This window comes from Nomascus leucogenys, chromosome 5 (assembly GCF_006542625.1).
Source record: "Nomascus leucogenys isolate Asia chromosome 5, Asia_NLE_v1, whole genome shotgun sequence".
Lineage (NCBI taxonomy): Eukaryota > Metazoa > Chordata > Mammalia > Primates > Hylobatidae > Nomascus > Nomascus leucogenys.
Window position 1 is genome coordinate 67,456,981 of NC_044385.1, and position 20,092 is coordinate 67,477,072.

At 39.9% G+C, this 20,092-nt stretch overlaps 1 protein-coding gene across 5 annotated transcripts in view; it reads right to left on the reverse strand.

The window, feature by feature from the left end:
- Positions 1-11,065: 11,065 nt before the first annotated feature.
- MTRF1 (mitochondrial translation release factor 1) overlaps positions 11,066-20,092 on the reverse strand; it is a 50,082-nt gene continuing 41,055 nt past the window's right edge. For 2 of the 5 annotated variants that reach the window (XM_030813317.1, XM_030813318.1), the window contains exons 9-11: positions 17,986-18,084; positions 15,607-15,729; positions 11,066-11,924 (exon numbers count right to left, since the gene is read on the reverse strand). In XM_030813317.1, coding sequence (XP_030669177.1) covers positions 11,811-11,924; positions 15,607-15,729; positions 17,986-18,084 — 336 coding nt within the window. In that variant the 3' untranslated portion in view covers positions 11,066-11,810. Of the gene's footprint in view, positions 11,925-15,606; positions 15,730-16,187; positions 17,222-17,985; positions 18,085-20,092 lie in introns of those variants that run through there. The other 3 variants (XM_030813319.1, XM_003270021.2, XM_030813320.1) reach the window with 3 other exon arrangements.

Sequence of the window (20,092 nt, forward strand, 5' to 3'; positions counted from 1 at the left end):
GAGCTTTCTCAGGCAGGCATTTTACCAAGGGGCTGGGGGTCATCCTAGGGACACAGCCTCATGCTGCTAGGTTCCGTGCTAGAGTGTGGTCAAGTCTCTTAGTGCAGAGGTTTGTATGCAGTTGTCATGTGCCAAGAGTTCTGCAGTTCTCACAACTTAGTATTGCTAATAGTGGAACTTCTTCATGTGATGCAATTTGAATTTCACATCACCTAAAAGTCTTGCCAGGTGTGTTTAATCTGAATTTTATTAGTCTTAAACTTAATTTTACTTTATAGTACTGATGTAGTTTGGATATTTGTCCCCACAAATCTCATGTTGAAATGTAATCTCCAGTGTTAAAGGTGGAGCCTGGTGGGAGGTGCTTGGGTCAGGGGGCAAATCCCGCATGGCTTGGTGCTTTTTTTTTTTTTTTTTTGAGATGGAGTTTTGCTCTTGTTGCCCAGGCTGGAGTGCAATGGCACAATCTCGGCTCACCACAATGTCTGCCGCCCAGGTTCAAGCGATTCTCCTGCCTCAGCCTCCCAAGTCGCTGGGATTACAGGTATGTGCCACCACACCTGGCTAATTTTGTATTTTTAGTAGAGACGGGGTTTCGCCATGTTGGTCAGGGTGGTCTTGAACTCCTGACCTCAGTAGTGATCCACTCGCCTCGGCCTCTCAAAGTGCTGGGATTACAGGTGTGAGCTACCACACCCAGCCAACTTGGTGCTGTCTTTGCGACAGTGAGTTCTCAGGAGATCTAGTTGTTTAAAACTATGTGGCACCCCTTCCCCTGCCTCTTGCTCTTCAGATGTCCCTGTTTCTGCTTCACCTCTGCCATGAGTGAAAAGCTCCTTGAGGCCTCCCAAGAAGAAAAGCAGATGCCAGTGGCATCCTTTTACAGCCTGCAGATCTGTGAACTAGTTAAACATCTTTTCTTTATAAATTACTCAGCCTCAGGCATTTCCTTATAGCAATGCAAAAACAGCCTAATACAAGTATATTGATTTAACCAAATACATTAAATTAAGTGGATGGATGAAAGTTACCAATATCATAAGGAAATAGCCAGACAAATCCAGAATATAGGTCATTCTACAAAACAACTTTGTTGGATTCCAAAAGTCAACGTCACGTGGGAAAAAAAGGTACGGGGATGTTATGCTTCGAATGTGTCCCCCAAATTTCATGTGTTGGAAATCTAATTCCCAAATTCATCTGTTGATTGCATTTGGAGGTAGGGTGTTTGAGGGGTAATTGGGATTAGATAAGGTTGGGATCCCCATGATAGGACTGGTGGCTTTATATGAAGAGGAAGAGAGACCTGAGCTACACACTCTTGTTCTCTATGTGATGCCTTCCACCATGTTGTGACACAGCAGGAAGGCCCTCACCAGATGCCAGTGCCATTCCCTGCAACTTTCCAGCCTGCAGAACTATGAGAAATAATGTGTTTTCATAAATTACTCATTCTCAGATAGTCTGTTATAGTAATAGAAAACAGACTAAGACAGGGTATTAATCTAGAATCTAAACAGACATTCAAATGCAATGTGTGAATCTTAGTTGGATCCTGAATTAGACAAAACAAAAACAGCTGAAAAAGACATATTGGGGGAAAACTGAAGAAATTTTAATATATAAGAGCTATTAGGTCTATTATATGATTGTTAATTTTATTAGGTGTGATAATGGAGTTTGTTTTGTAGGAGAATGTCCTTATTCATAGGAAATGCATTCTGAAATATTTTGCTGAGGTCTGCAATTAACTCTTCAGTCATCGAACCACCACCACAGAAGTGTGTGTGTGTGCAGACAGAAAAAAGCCAAATGCAGCAAAATGGGAATAGTAGTTGAATCTAGAGTATACAGTGTTGATTGAAATATTAATTTTTAATTTTTGTGGGTACATAGTAGGTATATATATTTATGGGGCACATGACATATTTTGATACACACACGCAATGCGTAATAATCACATCAGGGTAAATGGGATATCCATCGCCTCAAGCACTTATCCTTCATGTTAAAATTCAATTATACTATTGTAGTTATTTTTAAATTTACAATTATTACTGACTAGAGTCACTCTGTTTTGCTATCAAATACTTTTTCTTATTCATTCTCTCTATTTTTTGTATCCATTAACCACCCCCACTCCCCTCACCTAACCCCCAATACCCTTCCCAGGTAATTATCCTTCTTCTATCTCCATGAGTTCAATTGTTTTAATTTTTAGCTCCCATAAGTAAGTGAGAATATGTTAAGTTTGTCTCTGTGCCTGGCTTATTTCACTTAAAATAATGATCTCCAGTTCCATCCATGTCATTGCAAATGACTGAACCTCATTTTTTTTATGGGTGAATACACCATTGTGTATATGTACCACATTTTCTTTGTCCATTCAGCTGTTGATGGACACTTTGGACACTGTTCTCCATAGTGGTTGTACTAATTTACATTCCCACCAACAGTGTGCAAGGGTTTTTTCTCCACACTCTCACCAGCACTTGTTATTGCCTGTCTTTTGGATAAAAGCCATTTTAACTGGGGTGAGATATTTCACTGTGGTTTTGTTTTGTATTTCTCTGATGATCAATGATGTTGAGCACTTTGTCATATACCCGTTTGCCATTTATATGTCTTCTTTTGAGAAAAGTCTATTCAGATCTTTTGCCCATTTTTAAATTAGACTATTCATTTTTTTCCTATAGAGTTGTTTGAGCTCCTTATATATTCTGGTTATTAATCCCTTGTCAGATGGGTATTTTGCAAATATTTTCTCCCATTCTGTGGGTTGTCTCTTCACTTTGTTGATTGTTTCCTTTGCTTTGCAGAAGCTTTTTAACTTGATATAATCCCATTTATCAGTTTTTGCTTTGGTTGCCTGTGCTTATGGGGTATTACTCAATAAATCTTTGCCCACTCCTATGTCCTGGAGAGTTTCCCCAAAGTTTTCTTTTTCTAGTTTCATAGCTTGAGGTCTGAGGTTTAAGCCTTTAATCCATTTTGATCTGACTTTTGTACATGATGAGAGGTAGGAGTCTAGTTTCATTCTTCTGCATATGGATATCCAGTTTTCCCAGCACTGTTTATCGAAGAGACTGTCTTTTCCCCAGTGCATGTTCTTAGCACCACTGCCAAAAATAAGTTCACTATAGATGTATGCATTTGTTTCTGGGTTCTCTATTCTGTTCCATTGGTCTATGTGTCTGCTTTTATGCCAGTACCATGCTGTTTTGGTTACTGTAGCTCTATAATATAATTTGAAGCCAGGTAATGTGATTCCTCCAGTCTTGTTCATTTGGCTCAGGATAGCTTTGGGTATTATGGGTCTTTCGTAGTTCTATATAATGTTTAGAATTGCTTTCTCTATTTCTGTGAAGAATGTCACTGGTTTTGTGATAGGGATTGCATTGAATCTGTAGATTGCTTTGGGTAGTATGGCCATTTTAACAATATTCATTCTTTCAATCTATGAACATGGAATATGTTTCCATTTTTTTGGTGTCCTCTTCAATTTCTTTCATCAGTGTTTTATAGTTCTCATTATAGAGATCTTTTACTGCTTTGGTTAATTCCAAGATATTTTATTTGTAGACATTATAAATTGGATTACTTTCTTGATTCCTTTTTCAGATTGTTCACTGATGGTATTCTTCACAGAAATAGAAAAAACAAATGCTACTGATTTTGTATCCTGCAACTTTACAGAATTTTTTTTTATCAGTTCTAATAGTTTTTTGGTGGAGTCTTTACATTTTTCCATATATAAAATCGTATCTGCAAACAAGGACAATTTGAGATCTCCCTTTCTAATTTGGATGCCCTTTATTTCTTTCTCTTGTCTGATTGCTCTAGCCAGGACTTCCAGTACTATGTTGAATAACAGTGGTGACAGTGGACATCCTTGTTGTGCTCCAGATCTCAGAGGAAAGACTTTCAGTTTTTCCCCATTGAGTATGATACTAGCTGTGGGTCTGTCATACATGGCTTTTAATATGTTGAGGTATATTCCTTCTGTACCCAGTTTTCTGAGGGATTTTTTTAACATGAAGGGATGTTGAATTTTATTAACTTTATTAATGCTTTTTCAGCACTAATTGAAATGACCATATGGTTTTTGTCCTCCATTCTGTTAATATGATGTATCACATTGATTGATTTGCATATGTTGAACTATCGTTGAATCTTTGGGACAAATCTCACTTGGTCATGATGAATGATGTTTTAAAAGGTGTTGCTGAATCCAGTTTGTTAGTATTTTGTTGAGGATGCTTGCATCAATATTCATCAGGGATATTGGCCTGTAGTTTTTTTTTTTTAATGTGTCTTTGTCTGATTTTGTTATCAGGGTAATACTGGCCCCACAGAATGAGTTTGGAAGTATTTCCTCCTCCTCTGTTTTTCAGAATTGTTTGAATAGGATTGGTGTCCATTCTTTAAATGTTTGGTAGAATTCAGCAGTGAAGCCATCAGGCCCCAGGCTTTTCTTTACTGGGAGACTTTTTTTTTTTTTTTACAGCTTTGATCTTGTTATTGGTCTGTTCAGGTTTTGGATTTCTTCATGGTTCAATCTTGGTAGGTTGTATGTGTTTAAGAATTTATCCATTTCCTCTAAATTTTCCAACTTACTGGCATATAGTTGCTTATAGTAGCCAGTAGTGATCCTTTGAATTTCTGCAGTATCAGTTGTAATGTGACCGTTTTAATCTCTGATTGTATTTATCTGGGTCTTCTCTCTTTTGTCTTAGTTAGTCTGGCTAAGGGTTTGTCAATTTTATCTTTTCAAGAAACCAACATTTCATTTCATTGATCTTTTGTATTGTTTTCTTCATTTCAATTTCATTTATTTGTGCTCTAATTTTTATTATTTCTTTTCTTCTACTGATTTTGGGTTTGGTTTGCTCTTGCTTTTCTAGTTCTTTAAGATGCCCCACTAGGTTATTTATTTGAAGTTTTTCTTTTTTTATGGCATAGGTACTTGTAGTTATAAATTTCCCTCTTAGTATTGTTTTCACTGAATCCCATAGGATTTGGCATGCTGTGTTTCCATTATCATCTGTTTCAAGAAATTTTTCAATTACTTTCTTAATTTCTTCATTGACTCACTGGTCATTCAGGAGCATATTAATTTCCATGCATTTGTATAGTTTCCAAAATTCCTCATTATTGATTTCCAGTTTTATTCCATTGAGGTAAGATGCTTGATTTTATTTCACTTCTTTTTTTGAATGTTTTAAGACTTGTTTTGTGACCTAACATATATGGCCTATCCTTGAGAATGATCCATGTGCTGAGGAAAAGAATGTCTATTCTTCAGCCATTATATGAAAGGCTCTGTAAATATCTATTAGCTCCATTTATTTTTAAATGAATCAAGCAGAAATTCTAGATTTGAAAAATGCAACTGACATACTGAAGCATTATGTCTAATGTTTGTTGGTTTTCTGTCTGGAAGATTTGTCTAATGCTTAAAGTGGAGTGTTAAAGTCTCCAGCTATTATTGTATTGATGTCTGTCTCTCTTAAAATTTTCTTTTTTCTTTGTAGAGACAGGGTCTTGCTATATTGCCCAGGCTGTTCTTGAAATCCTGGGCTCAAGTGATCCTCCTGCCTTGGTCTCCCAAAGTGCTAGGATTACAGGTGTGAGCCACCATGTCCAGCCTCTATCTCTTGTTTTAGCTCTAATAATATTTGCTTTATATGTCTGGGTGCTTTAGTGTTGGATGCATATAGATTTACAATCATCATGTCCTCTTGCTGAATTGACCCCTTTCTTTATCATTATATAACCTTATCTCTCGTATAGTTTTTTTCTTGAAATCTATTTTGTCTGATATAACTATTCATGCTGGGTTTTTTTGTTTTGTTTTTTTTTTTGAGATGGAATCTCACTCTGTCGCCCAGGCTGGAGTGCAGTGGCACGATCTTGGCTCACTGCAAGCTCTGCCTCCTGGGTTCACACCATTCTCCTGACTTAGCCTCCTGAGTAGCTGGGACTACAGGCACCCGCCATCATGCCCAGCTAATTTTTTGTTATTTTTAGTAGAGATGAGGTTTCACCGTGTTAGCTAAGATGGTCTCAATCCCCTGGCCTTGTGATCTGCCTGCCTTGGCCTCCCAAAGTGCTGGGATTACAGGCGTGAGCCACCGTGCCTGGGCTATTCATGCTCTTTTTTGTTTCAATTGGTATGAAATATCTTTTTCCATCCATTTATTTTCAGTCTATATTTATCTTTATAGGTGAAAAGTGCTTCTTGTAGGCAACAGATCATTGGGTCTTATTTTTTCATACATTTAGCCACTCTACGTCTTTTTGTTGGAGGGTTTAGGCCATTTACATTTAATGTTGTTATTAATAAGTAAGGACTTACTTCTGCCATTTTGTGATTTGTTTTCTGGTTGTTTTGTGGTCTTCCCTTCTTTCTTCCCTTCCTTCCTGTCTTCCTTCACTTTTTAACTTTTTTTTTATTCTTTTTATGTCTTATTGCACTGTGTCTTGAAATGTTGTTGTAGTTATTATTTTTGACTGCTTCATCATTTAGTCTTTCTACTTAAGAGTAATTTACACCCCACAAATACAGTGTTATAATATTCTGTGTTTTCTGATGTGTTTACTATTGCCAGTGAGATTTATACCTTCAGATGTTTTTTTTTTTTTTTTTTGAGATGAAGTTTCATTCTTGTTGCCCAGGCTTGTTGCCCATTGCAATGGCGCAATCTTGGCTCACCACAACCTCTGCTTCCTGGGTTCAAGCGATTCTCCTGCCTCAGCCTCCCGAATAGCTGGGATTATAGGCATGTGCTACCACACCTGGCTAATTTTGTATTTTTTCAGTAGAGACAGGGTTTCTCCATGTTGATCAGGCTGGTCTTGAACTTCTGACCTCAGGTGATCCACCCACCTTGGCCTCCCAAAGTTCTGGGATTACAGGTATGAGCCACTGTGCCTGGCCCCAGATGATTTCTTATTGCTCATTAACTTCCTTTTCTTTCAGATTGAAAGACTCCCTTTAGCTTTTTTTTTTTTAGGACAGGTCTGGTGTTAATGAAATTTCTTGGCTTTTGTTTTTCTGTCTTTATTTTTCCTTCATGTTTGAAGGATATTTTTGCTGGACATACTATTCTAGAATAAAAGTTTTTTCCTTCAGCACTTTATATATGTCATGCCACTCTCTCTCTGGTCTGTAAAGTTTCCACTGAAGAGTTTTCTGCCAGACATACTGGAGCTCCATTGTATGTTGTTTCTTTTCTCTTGCTGCTTTTAAGATCCTTTCTTTATCTTTGAGCTTTGGAAGTTTGGTTATTAAATGCTTTGAGGTAGTCATCTTTGGGTTAGATTGGCGTGGTGTTCTATAGCCTTTTTGTATTGAATATAAGTATCTTCCTCTAGGTTTGGGAAGTTCTGTGATATTATTGCTTTGAAGAAACTTTCTACCCCCATCTCTTTCTCTACCTCCTCCTTAAGGCCACTCTTAGATTTGCCCTTTTCAGGCTGTTTTCTGGATCTTGTAGTTGTGCTTCATTCTTTCTGATTCTTTTTTCCTCTCCTCTGTGTATTGTGTGTGTGTGTGTGTGTGTGTGTGTGTGTGTGTGTGTGTGTGAGACAGAGTTTCGCTCTTGTTGCCCAGGCTGGAGTGCAGTGGTGTGATCTTGGCTCACTGCAACCTCCGCCTCCCAGGTTCAAGTGATTCTCCTGCCTCAGCCTCCCAAGTAGCTGGGATTACAGGCATGCGCCACTACACTCGGCTGATTTTTGTATTTTTAGGACAGACAGGGTTCCACCAATTTGGTCAGTCTGGTCTTGAACTCCTGACTGCAGGTGACCCACCCACCTCGGCCTCCCAAAGTGCTGGGATTACAGGCATGAGCTACAGTGCCTGGCCTCCTCTGTGTATTTTCAAATAGACTGTTATCAATCTCACTAATTCGTCTGTTTGTTCAATTCTGCTATTAAGGGACTGGACTCTGATACATTATTCGGTATGTCAGTTGCATTTTTGACTCTAGAATTTCTGCTTGATTCTTTTTAATTATTTCAATCTCTTTGTTAAGTTTATCTCATGGAATTCTGAAATCCTTCTCTGTGTTATCTCAAATTTCTTTGAGTTTCCTCAAAACAGCTATTTTGAATTCTCTGTCTGAAAGGTCACATCTCTGTTTCTTTGGGATTGGTCCCTGGTGCCTTATTTAGTTCATTTGGTGAGATCATGTTTTCCTGGCTGGTGCTGATGCTTGTAGATGTGTGTCTGGGCAATAAAGAGTTAGGAATTTATTATAATCTTTGCAATCTGGGTTTTGCAATCTGTGCCTGCCTTTCTTGAGAAGGCTTTCCAGGTATACAGAGGGACTAGGGCCCCAAGCTCAGTAATGCTATGGTTCTTGCAGACTCATAGAAGTCCCACCTTGGTGGTCTTGGATAAGATTATGAAGAATTCTCTGGATTACCAGGCAGAAACTCTTGTTTTCTTCCTTATTTTCTCCCAAACAGAGTCTCTCTGTGCTGAGCCGCCTGGAACTGGGGGTGAGGTGATGCAAATACCCATGTGGCCACCACCAGTGGAACTGCCCTGAGGCAGACCTGAAACCAGCATAGCACTGGGTCTTGCCCAAAACCCATTGTAACCACCACCTGGCTATTGCCTATGTTTGCATAGGCCGTAAGGCTCTACAATAAGCAGGTGGTGAAGCCAGCCAGGCTTGTGTCCTTCTCTTCAGGATGGTGAGTTCTCCCAGGCCCCAGGCAGGTCCAGAGATGCTGTCTGGGAGCCAGGGATTGCAGTAAAAACCTTACAAATCTACCTTGTGTTTTATTCTACTGTGACTAGGCTGGCACCCAAACCACAAGACAAAATCCTTCACACTCTTCCCTCCCCTTTCCACAAGCAGAGGGGCCTCTCCCTATGGCCTTCGCCACCACTGACCCATGGCGAGTTCTGTCAGACCACCACCAATGTTCACTTCAGGCCCAAGGGCTCTTCAGTCAGTTGTGACAAATGTTGCCAGGCCTGGAACTCACCCCTCAGGGTAGTGAACTCCCCTCTGACACAGTGCAGGTCCAGAAATGCTATCCAAGAACCTGGACCTGGGGACCCCAGGAGCCCGTTGGTGCTCTACACCACTATGGCCAAGCTGATACCTGAAGCTGGCATGTCTGAGTCTCACTCAAGGCCCACAGCATACTGCCTGTGCATTGCTGTTGGTTACTCAGGGGCCATGGGCTCTTTAGTCAGCAGGTGACAAAACCTGCAAGACTGAGTACTTCCCTTCTGGCCCAGGGTGTGTCTAGAAATGTTGTCTGGGAGCTAGGGCCTAGGATGGGGGCCTCACAATTCTGCCAGGTGCCCTGTCCTATTGTGGTTGAGCTGGTATCCAAGATGCAAGATAAAGTCCTTACTCTTCCCTCTCCTCTCCTCAAGCAGAAGGAAGGAGTCACTTTTGTTGCTGTGAGCTGCACTGCCTGGGGCTGGGGGAGGGGTGGCACAAGCTCCTCCTTAGCCACCCAACTGGTGTCCCATGTCCACCGGCTCTGCACTCAGCACAGAACAAGGATTTACCTAGGAACTACAGTCCTTGTGGCCTAGACTGCCTTTCAAGTTTATTTAGGACCTTAGAACACTTTAGCCCACAGTATTGAGGCTTGCTGAAACTCAAGTTCTGACCGCTGGGATGGGCAATTCCCCTCTGGCTAGGGCTGGTCTAGATGATCCACAGCATCTGCTGAGTTTAACTCAGTTTTGCTTTTTGCTGTGACCAGGCAGCACTGAGTTCAACGCAGGGTCCCGCAATTGCTCTGCTTTCCCTCTCTCAAGGGCACAGCACCTGCTGCTGCTAGGGGAACGGGGGAAGAGCAGCGTTACCAATTCAAGACTATCTTTCCTACCTTCTTGCAGTGATATGAAGTTAAAATCAGGTACTGTGATTGCTCATCTGATTTTTGGTTCTTATGAAGGTGCTTTTTGTGTGTGTAAATAGTTGTTAAATCAGTGTTGCTGCATTGGGGGACAACTGGTAAAGGCTTCTACATTCAGCCATCTTGCTCAGGCCTCTTCTGATTGAATTATTTCTTAAAAATTATTGTGGCTGGGCACAAAGGCTCACATGTGTAATCCCAGCACTTTGAAAGGCTGAAGCAGGATGATCACTTAAGGCCAGGAGTTCAAGACCAGCCTGCGTAACATAGCAAGACCCCATCTCTACAACAATAAAAAAATTATCTGGGCATGGTGATGCATGCCTGTAGTCCCAGCTACTTGGGAGGCTAAGGTGGGAGGATTGCTTGAGCTCAGGAGTTCAAGGTTGCAGTGAGCTACCTTGAAAATTTATTTATTTTAGACTTTTCATTATGCTTGAATATTTTCAAAATAAAAATTAGGGAAAACATTCCTCTCTAATGTTTACATCCAAACAATTCCATTGGCCTTAAAACTCCAACTAGTCTTTCTTGGCATATAAATTCTTCTCTGAGGAGTATCTAAGATAATAATTCCTCTCTTTTTATTTTTGTTTTTTAATTTTTTGAGATGGAGTCTTGGTCTGTCGCCCAGGCTGGAGTGCAGTGGCGCGATTTCAGCTCACTGTAACCTCCGCTTCCTGGGTTCAAGCGATTCTCCTGCTTCAGCCTCCTGAGTAGCTGGGATTGCAGGCACCCACCATCATGCCTGGCTAGTTTTTGTATTTTTGTAGAGATGGGGTTTCACCATGTTGACCAGGCTGGTCTTGAACTCCTGACCTCAGGTGATCTGCCTCTCTCGGCCTCCCAAAGTGCTGGGATTACAGGCATGAGCCATCGTGCCCAGCCATTCCTCTCTTTTTAACCTGAAACTTCTTCGGAACAATTACTAAATACATCATGCCACTTTGTATTAGTTGGTGATTTACATGTTTAAATCCTTCAGTCAACTGCAAGCTCTTTAAGGTAAGGACTGGGTTTTATATAATGCTGCACAAAACTGATCTCAGTGTATTGCTCATATTACACCACGTCTGTTGATGCTCATTAAGTTAAGCCAGCAAACAATAACTTTTTTACTCCAGCTTGCCAGGCGAAAAAAAAAAAGGAAACAGAAGTCAAGCAGAGAGTCTATTTAAAATATCAGCTTATTGTTTATATAGTGTGGAATTCATACAGCAATCAAAGAGCTTTACAGTCTGTACCTAGATGCTCATTGTTATTGAATGACTCATATTCTTCATAATTTTTATTTAAAAGTTGCAGTCTAAGTCTTAAGTTTAACATGATTAACAGTATTATGTTTTTTCTTTATGTTTTGAGTTTTTTTGTAGACATGGGGTCTATTTTGCCCAGGCTGGTCTCGAATTCTTGCCTCAAGAGATCTTCCCCCTTTGGCCCTTCAAAGCACTGGGATTACAGGCATAAGCATCCACTATAGGCCAAAGTACTTTGTCTTTAAATAAAAGGTTTATAAGTAAGTCTATAATTCGTATTTCATTAAATTTTACCATATTTTCCTGAAGTAGTAGATTAAAAATACATTTAAATTAATTGATAGATGGCTGGGGAAAAAAGGCATATAAAGAGAACAAGTGACCTGTCCTAAATCACACAATCAATTCTCAATACTTTCTCTTTTCAATGATGCATGCTTATTTTCTACTTGATGAGTTGGATTGTACTTTACAGGAAACCTAAGATAAATCCTTAGGTCAAGAAATGTGACTTCGATTAATTAAAAAACATATTTATGTGTAATGTGTTCTTAAAGCTGTAATTTACAAATATTCATAAAGATTTCCAAGCTGCAGTCTGCCTCTTGATATAGGTCCATTTCATTTATATAATCATAAATAATAATCAGTTAGTATTTATTTTGCTGATTTAAGGTGTTCATCCAAAAGTTCAACAATGGCTTCTTCATCTGCTGATTGAAGCAGTCTCTGAATTAGCTGATCCAGGCCCTTCCCACCACATAAAAATTCCTGGTAAAAGAGAGAGCTATTATGAAACCTGATGATTAGAAATGTAAGCAAAGACTTTAGTGTTTATTTAATTTCTTTGCAGTCATTATTTAATAACAATAAAGGATTACTAATGTTCTATAATACAATGAACACAATTGCTAACTTGGGAAGATCCCCACTCTGTAGAAGAATTCAGTTAGCATTTTATTTTAAAATAAATCTTCTGAGATTTGGATTTTCCTAACAACTCCAGAGAAACAAAACAAAGAGATCTAGATGGACTTTTGAAATTGACCACCTCCCTCCCTTTAAAATTCCATTGATTGGCTTTTATGACAACACCATTCTAGGCTCTCAAACCATCTTTAGGAGAATAGGTTTGCTGAATTTTCTCTTACTGTACCCTAAAAAAAATTGCTTTTATTCTTGTCCTGAAAATTCTACCCCTTTCACTCACATTATGTTATTTCCCAGAGGAAAAAGACTGAAAGGTCTCAATTCCTCAAGCATTTTGTTCCACAAGCATTTTGTGCATTAACGCGCATACTGCTCCTTGCCAACTCCTCTGGATCTGGCTGAGAGGAAGCCTCCCCCGACCATTCAAGCTCACCCTTCTGTTAATCCTCCAAGTTTAGATTACTTCATCTGTAAGTGGTTTGTGACAGTTTTTTACTTTTAAACCGAAAACATGATGATCTAGAAGTCCTGTGTAACTGAAAAATATTTTTGTTGAAATACTTAGGGGTGAAGTGTCTTTGAGGTCTGCAATTTGCTTTCAAATGGTTCAAGAGCAACATAGGTTTATAGAGAGACAGAGGAAATGGTGGCGGAAAGAGAAGGAAAATACAGTAAAATATTAACAACTGTTGAATCTAGGTATAGTCTATATTGTGCTGATTGACCTAATCTTTTTTTTTTGAGACGGGCTCTTGCTCTGTCGCCCAGGCTGGAGTGTAGTGGTGTGATCTCGGCTCACTGCAACCTCTGCCTCCTGGGCTCAAGCAATCCTTCCACCTTAGCTTCCCGAGTAGCTGGGACTACAGGCACATGCTACACACCCAGCTAATTTTTTTTTGTGTGTGTATTTTTTGTAGAGAGAGGATTTTGCCATGTTGCCCAGGATGGTCTCCTGACCTCAAGTGATCCTCCCACCTCTGCCTGTCAAAGTGCTGGGATTACAGGCGTGAGCCACTGTGCCCAGCCGACCCAATCTTTAAACATTATGTAAACTTGAAAAATTTTGAAACAAAAAGTTGAGAAAAAAAATTTTCATGTTTACCACTAAATAACTCCACTGGGTGAAAACTGTTTTCAGTTGACTTCCCTGAAGTCTTGTCTACAGTTCTCTGAAAAATGACTAAATTAATGACTTCAAGAACTTTTCCTGTATAACAGAAATTCTGTGTAGTAAAGTTGTTGGGATTAATGAATTTGTACATTGCCATTTTAGAAATGCTTGAAATTTAGACACTGGCTTAATGAAAATACTTTAATGTTGGCATCTGGAACACAAAACATTTAAAGTTTTGATATAGTTATGAACTAATCTTACAGTTAAGTCTTTCTTGAATGGTCTTAAAGTTGAACTTTAGGAAGTGTACACACATATCTCTCAAATTAAGGTAAAGGATATATCTTACTATTTCTGTATTCCCCAAGGTAACAGCACATAGTAAAACCTCAAACTCTGAAATTAAACAGAAAGCAAAAGCACTATGATATAACTTTAAAATTAAGGTTTATATCACTTTGAGCATAATATGAAATTGCTTTTAAAATCAGTGTGACTAGGCCAGGAGCAGTGGCTCATGCCTATAATCCCAGCACTTTGCGAGGCCGACATGAGCAGATCACCTGAGGTCGGAGATTGAGACCAGCCTGGCCAACATGGTGAAACCCCGTCTCTACTAAAAATACAAAAATTAGCCAGGTGTGGTAGTGTGTGCCTATAGTCCCAGCTACTCAGGAGGCTGAGGCCGGAGAATTGCTTGAACCTGAATTGCTTGAACCCGGGAGGCGGACGTTGCAGTGAGCCGAGATCGTGCCACTGCACTCCAGCCTGGGTGACAGAGCAAGACTTTGTCTAAAAAAAAAAAAAAAAGTGTACCTGGTGCTCAAATTATTATAGTATTGCCAAGGTAATCATCTTTGGAACTGATGTAAAAAGGATTATCCCTCTACTGGGAGTCAAACATAATAGATTCAACTGGATTAACCAGAGTGCAAGAGATACAAAGGTCAAAGATGAATGAGTCATAGTTCCTAACTTTCAGAGGCTAACAATCTAAGTAGAACAGCTAGACAAATACATAAGCATCACAAAACAATATAATAAATTTAAAAATGAAGGAGAAGAAAGGAAGGATGGTAAGGAGCCAAGAATTTTGAAGAAAGATCGCATCAGGGAAAGATTCAGGAAGCCAGAAAGTTTTGAATTTGGTTTTACAAAGAGGAACAGTATTTTCCTGAATAGAAATGAGCAGGGCATTTCCGTCAAAAGAATGAGTATTAGAGGCTGGGCGTGGTGGCTAACGCCTGTAATCCCAGCACTTTGGGAGGCAGAGGCAGGCAGATCACCTGAGGTCGGGAATTTGAGAACAGCCTGACCAACATGGAGAAACCCCGTTTCTACTAAAAATACAAAATTAGCCGGGCATGGTGGTGCATGCCTGTAATCCCAGCTATTCGGGAGGCTGAGGCAGGAGAATTGCTTGAACCTGGCAGGTGGAGGTTGTAGTGAGTTGAGATCACACCATTGCACTCCAGCCTGGGCAACAAGAGCGAAACTCTGTCTCCAAAAAAAAAAAAAAAAAAAGGAAAAAAAGAATGAGTATTAGGACAGGAAAACTGCTGGGTGCGGTGGCTCAGCCTGTAAACCCAGCACTTTGGGAGGCCAAGGTGGGTGGATCACTTGAGGCCAGGAGTTCGAGACTAGCCTGGCCAACACGGTGAAACTCCTTCTCTACTAAAAACAGAAAAATTAGCCAGGCATAGTGGTACACACCTGTAATCCCAGCTACTCAGGAGGCTGAGGCAGGAGAATCGCTTGAACCCAGGAAGCAGAGGCTGCAGAGATTGCACCACTGCACTCCAGCCTGGGCAACAGAGTAAGAATCTGTCTCAAAACACACACACACACACACACACACACACACACACACACACACACACGAAAACACGCAAAGTACATTTAAATCTCTAAGGCCAGGGGAAATTTCCAATGTAACTGGAATATAGAGCAGGAGATAAGGCTGATGTGAAGAAATCTGCATAAGGACATTGAGAAACAGAATAAAAATGTGAAACAATACATTATATGCTAGTCTGTGCTTATTAGCTAGCTAAATAAAAGTAAGAAAGTTACCTACAGAAGAAGTAATAATGAGAATACCAGGTGATCTCACAGAACCCAAGGATAGGAATGTGGAATGTGCAGGGTCACGACTACCACCCGTGGAATGAGACTGAGCCTTGGGAATACATAAATGTAGGGACTCATATCATCAGGGTTCTGTCTATTTCTCATTTTTGCTTTTCTCTGTCTATCAATTTCATTCTTTTCTCACTGAAGATGCTTTCTCTTGGTGGCTGAAAATGTGGCTTCTAACCTCTTATATGCTTTATATATTGCAGTTTCAGCCACCAAGACAGAGAATAATCCTCTCCATCTCTGATTTTAAAATCCTGAGAAGAAACTCACTGACTGGGACTTATTTGGGTGTCCACTCCAAACAAATCCACTTTTGTCCTGGGTCAGGATCATGATCATGTAAGAATGCAGCAGCTCCGTCAGAAACTGTGGATGTGGTACAAAGGGCAAGTTCTAGAATAAGAGAGGAGAGCTAAGCAAAAGGTTCCAAAAACGCTCATATTCTTTCTTATCAATCCCTTCCATTTGTCCAACAGCTGTTACCCTAGAGTTAAGATCCTTATCACTTTTCCAGCTTTATCTATGATTTGGTTCCTAAATTATTCACTCTTTTTTTTTTTTTTTTTTTTTTCCTGAGACAGAGTCTTGCTCTGTCGCCCAGGCTGGAGTGCAGTGGTGCCATCTCGGCTCACTATAAGTTCCGCCTCCCGGGTTCACGCCATTCTCCTGCCTCAGCCTCCCCAGTAGCTGGGACTACAGGTGCCCGCCACCACACCCGGCTAATTTTTTTTGTATTTTTAGTAGAGATGGAGTTTCACCGTGTTAGCCAGGATGGTCTCGATCTCCTGACCTCATGATCTGCCTGCCTCGGCCTCCCAAAGTGCTGGGATTACAGGCGTGAGCCACCGCACCCAGCTAATTATTCACTCTTACTAGTCTCTTTACTGTCCTTCACACAGATTTTAATGTTTTACTACAGCTACCTTTTTTCATGCTGTTTTCAAACTTTGTTCCTTTCACTACTATGGAATGTCTTCTTTCCTTCCAGTAGACTAGTTAGTGATTATTAGAGCTTACCAATGTTATTTTCCTTATTACTTCTGAGTCTGGCATGCTAGTTTGGTTAGTGATATATCATTATTTAGGCCAAAGTCAGATATTTTATAACTACAGAAGCCAGTTAATTATCTTCCCTTTGTTTCACAACCGAATACTATACTATGCACCTATGGACCCATCTAAAAGATATTACTGGTCATAAGAATGTGGCTGTCTCCAAAAAAATTGTCACCACTACCAGAAAAACAACTAAAGAACATGGTGTAATTAGAACAATACGGCCAAACATGTTTGGTTAATACTGTGTGTTTCCGGAGGAAAGGGAAATTAGCAAATATTTTCCTCCTTTTCAACATGGCTACTATGTTCCTATGCAAGATAGCCTTATCCTGCTGAGGAGACAGAGGATGTGGCATAAGACATACGGAAATTGACAAACAAAACGTATTAGCCTTGTAAAACTAGGACTTTTTTACAAGGTATATTTCCCTTGTAAAACTAGGACTTTAATTTTGAGAATAGAATGGGACAGAGTCAAGTGAAAGAAGCCTTAGGTATCACATGGCACCAAGGAGAAAGATCAAACTTTCTGTCTGCTGCCTTTTCCACATAGTCCTTTATGGGACCGGTTCACTTTCTCCTTCAGTGGCAACAAAACAGACATTTTTCTGTGCTTCATCATTAATATATTTATTATATTTATGTCAGTGGTCTTTGCTAGATGCGACTTAGATAGGTTAACGATCGAACAATCTTGACCGAGTCTTTTCCCCAACGGCCTAACTGTAACACCTCAATCTAATGAAGACACATTGTGGTAGGGAGAATTCTAAGATGCCCCCTGGTGTACACACTGTGAATAACTCCCTCTTAGCGCAGACAGGACCTGTGAAAATGACGGAGTATCATTTTAGTGCCTAGGTGACTAAGCAGTTGACTTTGAGTTAATCAAAAGGAACATTATCCAGGTGAGCTTGACCTAAACAGGTGAGCCCTTAAAAAGGCCCGAGTCATTCCTGCAAGAAGAGATTCAAAGTGGGAGAGAGTCTCTGGAGGGAGCCACTGGGAAACAACTTCCAACAGTATTTAGGCGCTGAAAAGCAGCCTCCAGCTGACTGCCAGCAAGGGAATGGGGGCTTCAGTCCTACAATCCAAGGCAATGGCATTCTGCTGGCAACCACGTAAACTTGTAAGAGGACCCCAAACTCCAGAAGAGTATGGAGCCAGGCCATGCCTTGATTTCAGCTTTGTGAGATCCTGAGAAGATAACTAAGCTCAGTTGTTCCTGGATTTCTGACCTACAGAAATCATGAGATAATACTTTAATCATGGGTACTGCTTTAAGTTGCTATATTTGTGGTAATTTGTTACCTGGCAATAGAAAACCAATACCCATGTATATATGCAGACCGAATATATGTTCATGCATTGTGGTTGCATAACGAAGAATTTGGAATTTAGAAAAGATCATTGTTTCAAAATGGCATAAAGATCATTATTTTTTTAACCAGCAAACTAATAAAAGTGTTTGTAAATTTTAGGGTGGCTTAATGATTTAAATTACTTGGTAATATCTACATATAGGTTCTAGAATTTGACTATGTTTTCTTCTGAAATCAAAGGTACTCAAAGCATACTCAGTAGTATTACCTTAATATCACGAACTTCATATGCTATCCTGTGGTCACTGACTCTATCCTGGGTGAAATTATATGTCCGAATTCGCTCTGACTGGGCTCTTGTTCCCACCTGTGCCATAACAAAAAGCAATTTATATTTTACCTTTATAAATGTCTTCATTACAATGGAAAAAGCACTTGGCAAATGACTATTTCAACAATTTAGATATTTTCTAAAAGTCATATGTACAAAATGACAAAGAAAAAGAGTGGGCAGAACTTAATGTTTAATACTACAGGTTTGTAGAGCTCAGTTATAGAATAAGAAGGAATGTTTCTTTGATATTTCAAACTCCAAATACTTAAAATCAAATTAATCATCGTTCCACTCCAATCAGTTCCTCTTCCTGGTTTCTATAAATGACAGCACCATGTATTCCCTTTTATCCAAGTAGAAAATTCTGACATTTTGCAATTTATCAAACATTTTGTGGGTTTGAGTTTACTATGCCAGGCTCTGATACAGATGCATTCAGGGGGAGAGACCATCTTCAATTCATCCCATTCTCCAAATGCCCATTTCCAATTGGTTTCATGGGTCTCTTATTATATCCTGCCCTTTCCATTTCTACTATCACTTATGGACTCATTACTTTCACCTACAATTCTGCAAAAATCTCCTGATTAATCTCCCATTTTTCTGCTCACATTGTGCTGCCCTGCTTACTCTTCCTACAGTACAGTTTTCTGATAAATTTTCTTTGGTTCCTTCTTGTCTACTGAGCAGACACAACTCAACTCAGCATTCAAGGTACTTTGTAACGTAGCCAATCTTCCCAATGTTATTTCTGAAAATTCTGTGAATCTCCATAATGCCACTAATAATACTACGTCATTATTATGTGTGGTCTGTTATCTCTGCTATAAAACATCATCTCAAGGGATGCCCTTCCCTAACACTCTCCTACCATTTCTGCCTTTCTGGCCCCAGCAATTGAAATACGTTCTCTTCTTCCCTGAAACCCCTTGTACTTGGAATGTTCTTCATGGCACACCACAGTTTGTCTCATGCTACAGTTATCTGCATTCTTCTTAGTCTGCTCATCTCCTCCACCTCCCCAACACCTGATATACACAACACCCTGTCTCAATTGCTGTCACATTTTAAAATAAGATATTTCTATAACTTATTGTCTTAAACCCTAAGGCAAGCGATATGAAACTAAACTCCTGACCATTGGAAGAATTTTTTTAAATTATGGATTCTGAAGCCCAACCTCAGATATAATGGATCAGAATTATGTATTTTGAGAACATTCCCAGATCATCTCTTCTGACAATCAGCCAAGTTTGGAAACCACTGTCCCAAAGCACCATATTAATGGCCAGGACCTCACTCCAGATCAGTTACATCAGAATCTCTGGGGTAGGGCCTGGGCATCTACGAAAGCTTGTTAGGTGATTAGTGGAACCAGGATTGGGAATGTGGCATAATGCCTTCTGTATAAAAGCCAAGTGTATATCTTGGTTGAAGAAAAAACTTCTAAGCCTTAGAAATCCCTATTAAAACATTTCACGTAGGTGGATAAGTTATTCAAGAGGCAGTGATGTCTTTTTTGGCTCGTCAATCAGACTACTGAAGAAGACACACATGAACAATTTGCATAAAGCCAATCTTGAATACCTATTTTAAAAATTACTTTGTGGGCTGGGCGCAGTGGCTCACACCTGTAATCCAGCACTTTAGGAGGCTCAGGTGGGCAGATCACATGAGGCCAGGAGTTTGACACCAGCCTGGCCAACATGACAAAAACCCATCTCTATAAAAAATACAAGAATGGGCCAGGCATGGTGATGCACGTCTGTAATCCCAGCCACTCAGGAAGCTGAGGCACAAGAATCGCTTGAACCCGGGAGGCAGAGGTTGCAGTGAGCCAGGATCGTGCCACTGCACTCTAGCCTGGGTGAGAGAGAATCTGTCTCAAAAAAAAAAAAAAAAAAAAAAAATTACTTTGTGGAACATCTGGTGCCAAAATGTTAAACAGCAAGTAAATCCAAATGTCTTTTTAAAATTCAAATGTGGCAGAGTTTATAGTGTTTGTGTTATCACTTATTTGCCAAGAAGTAATGGTGTGTAC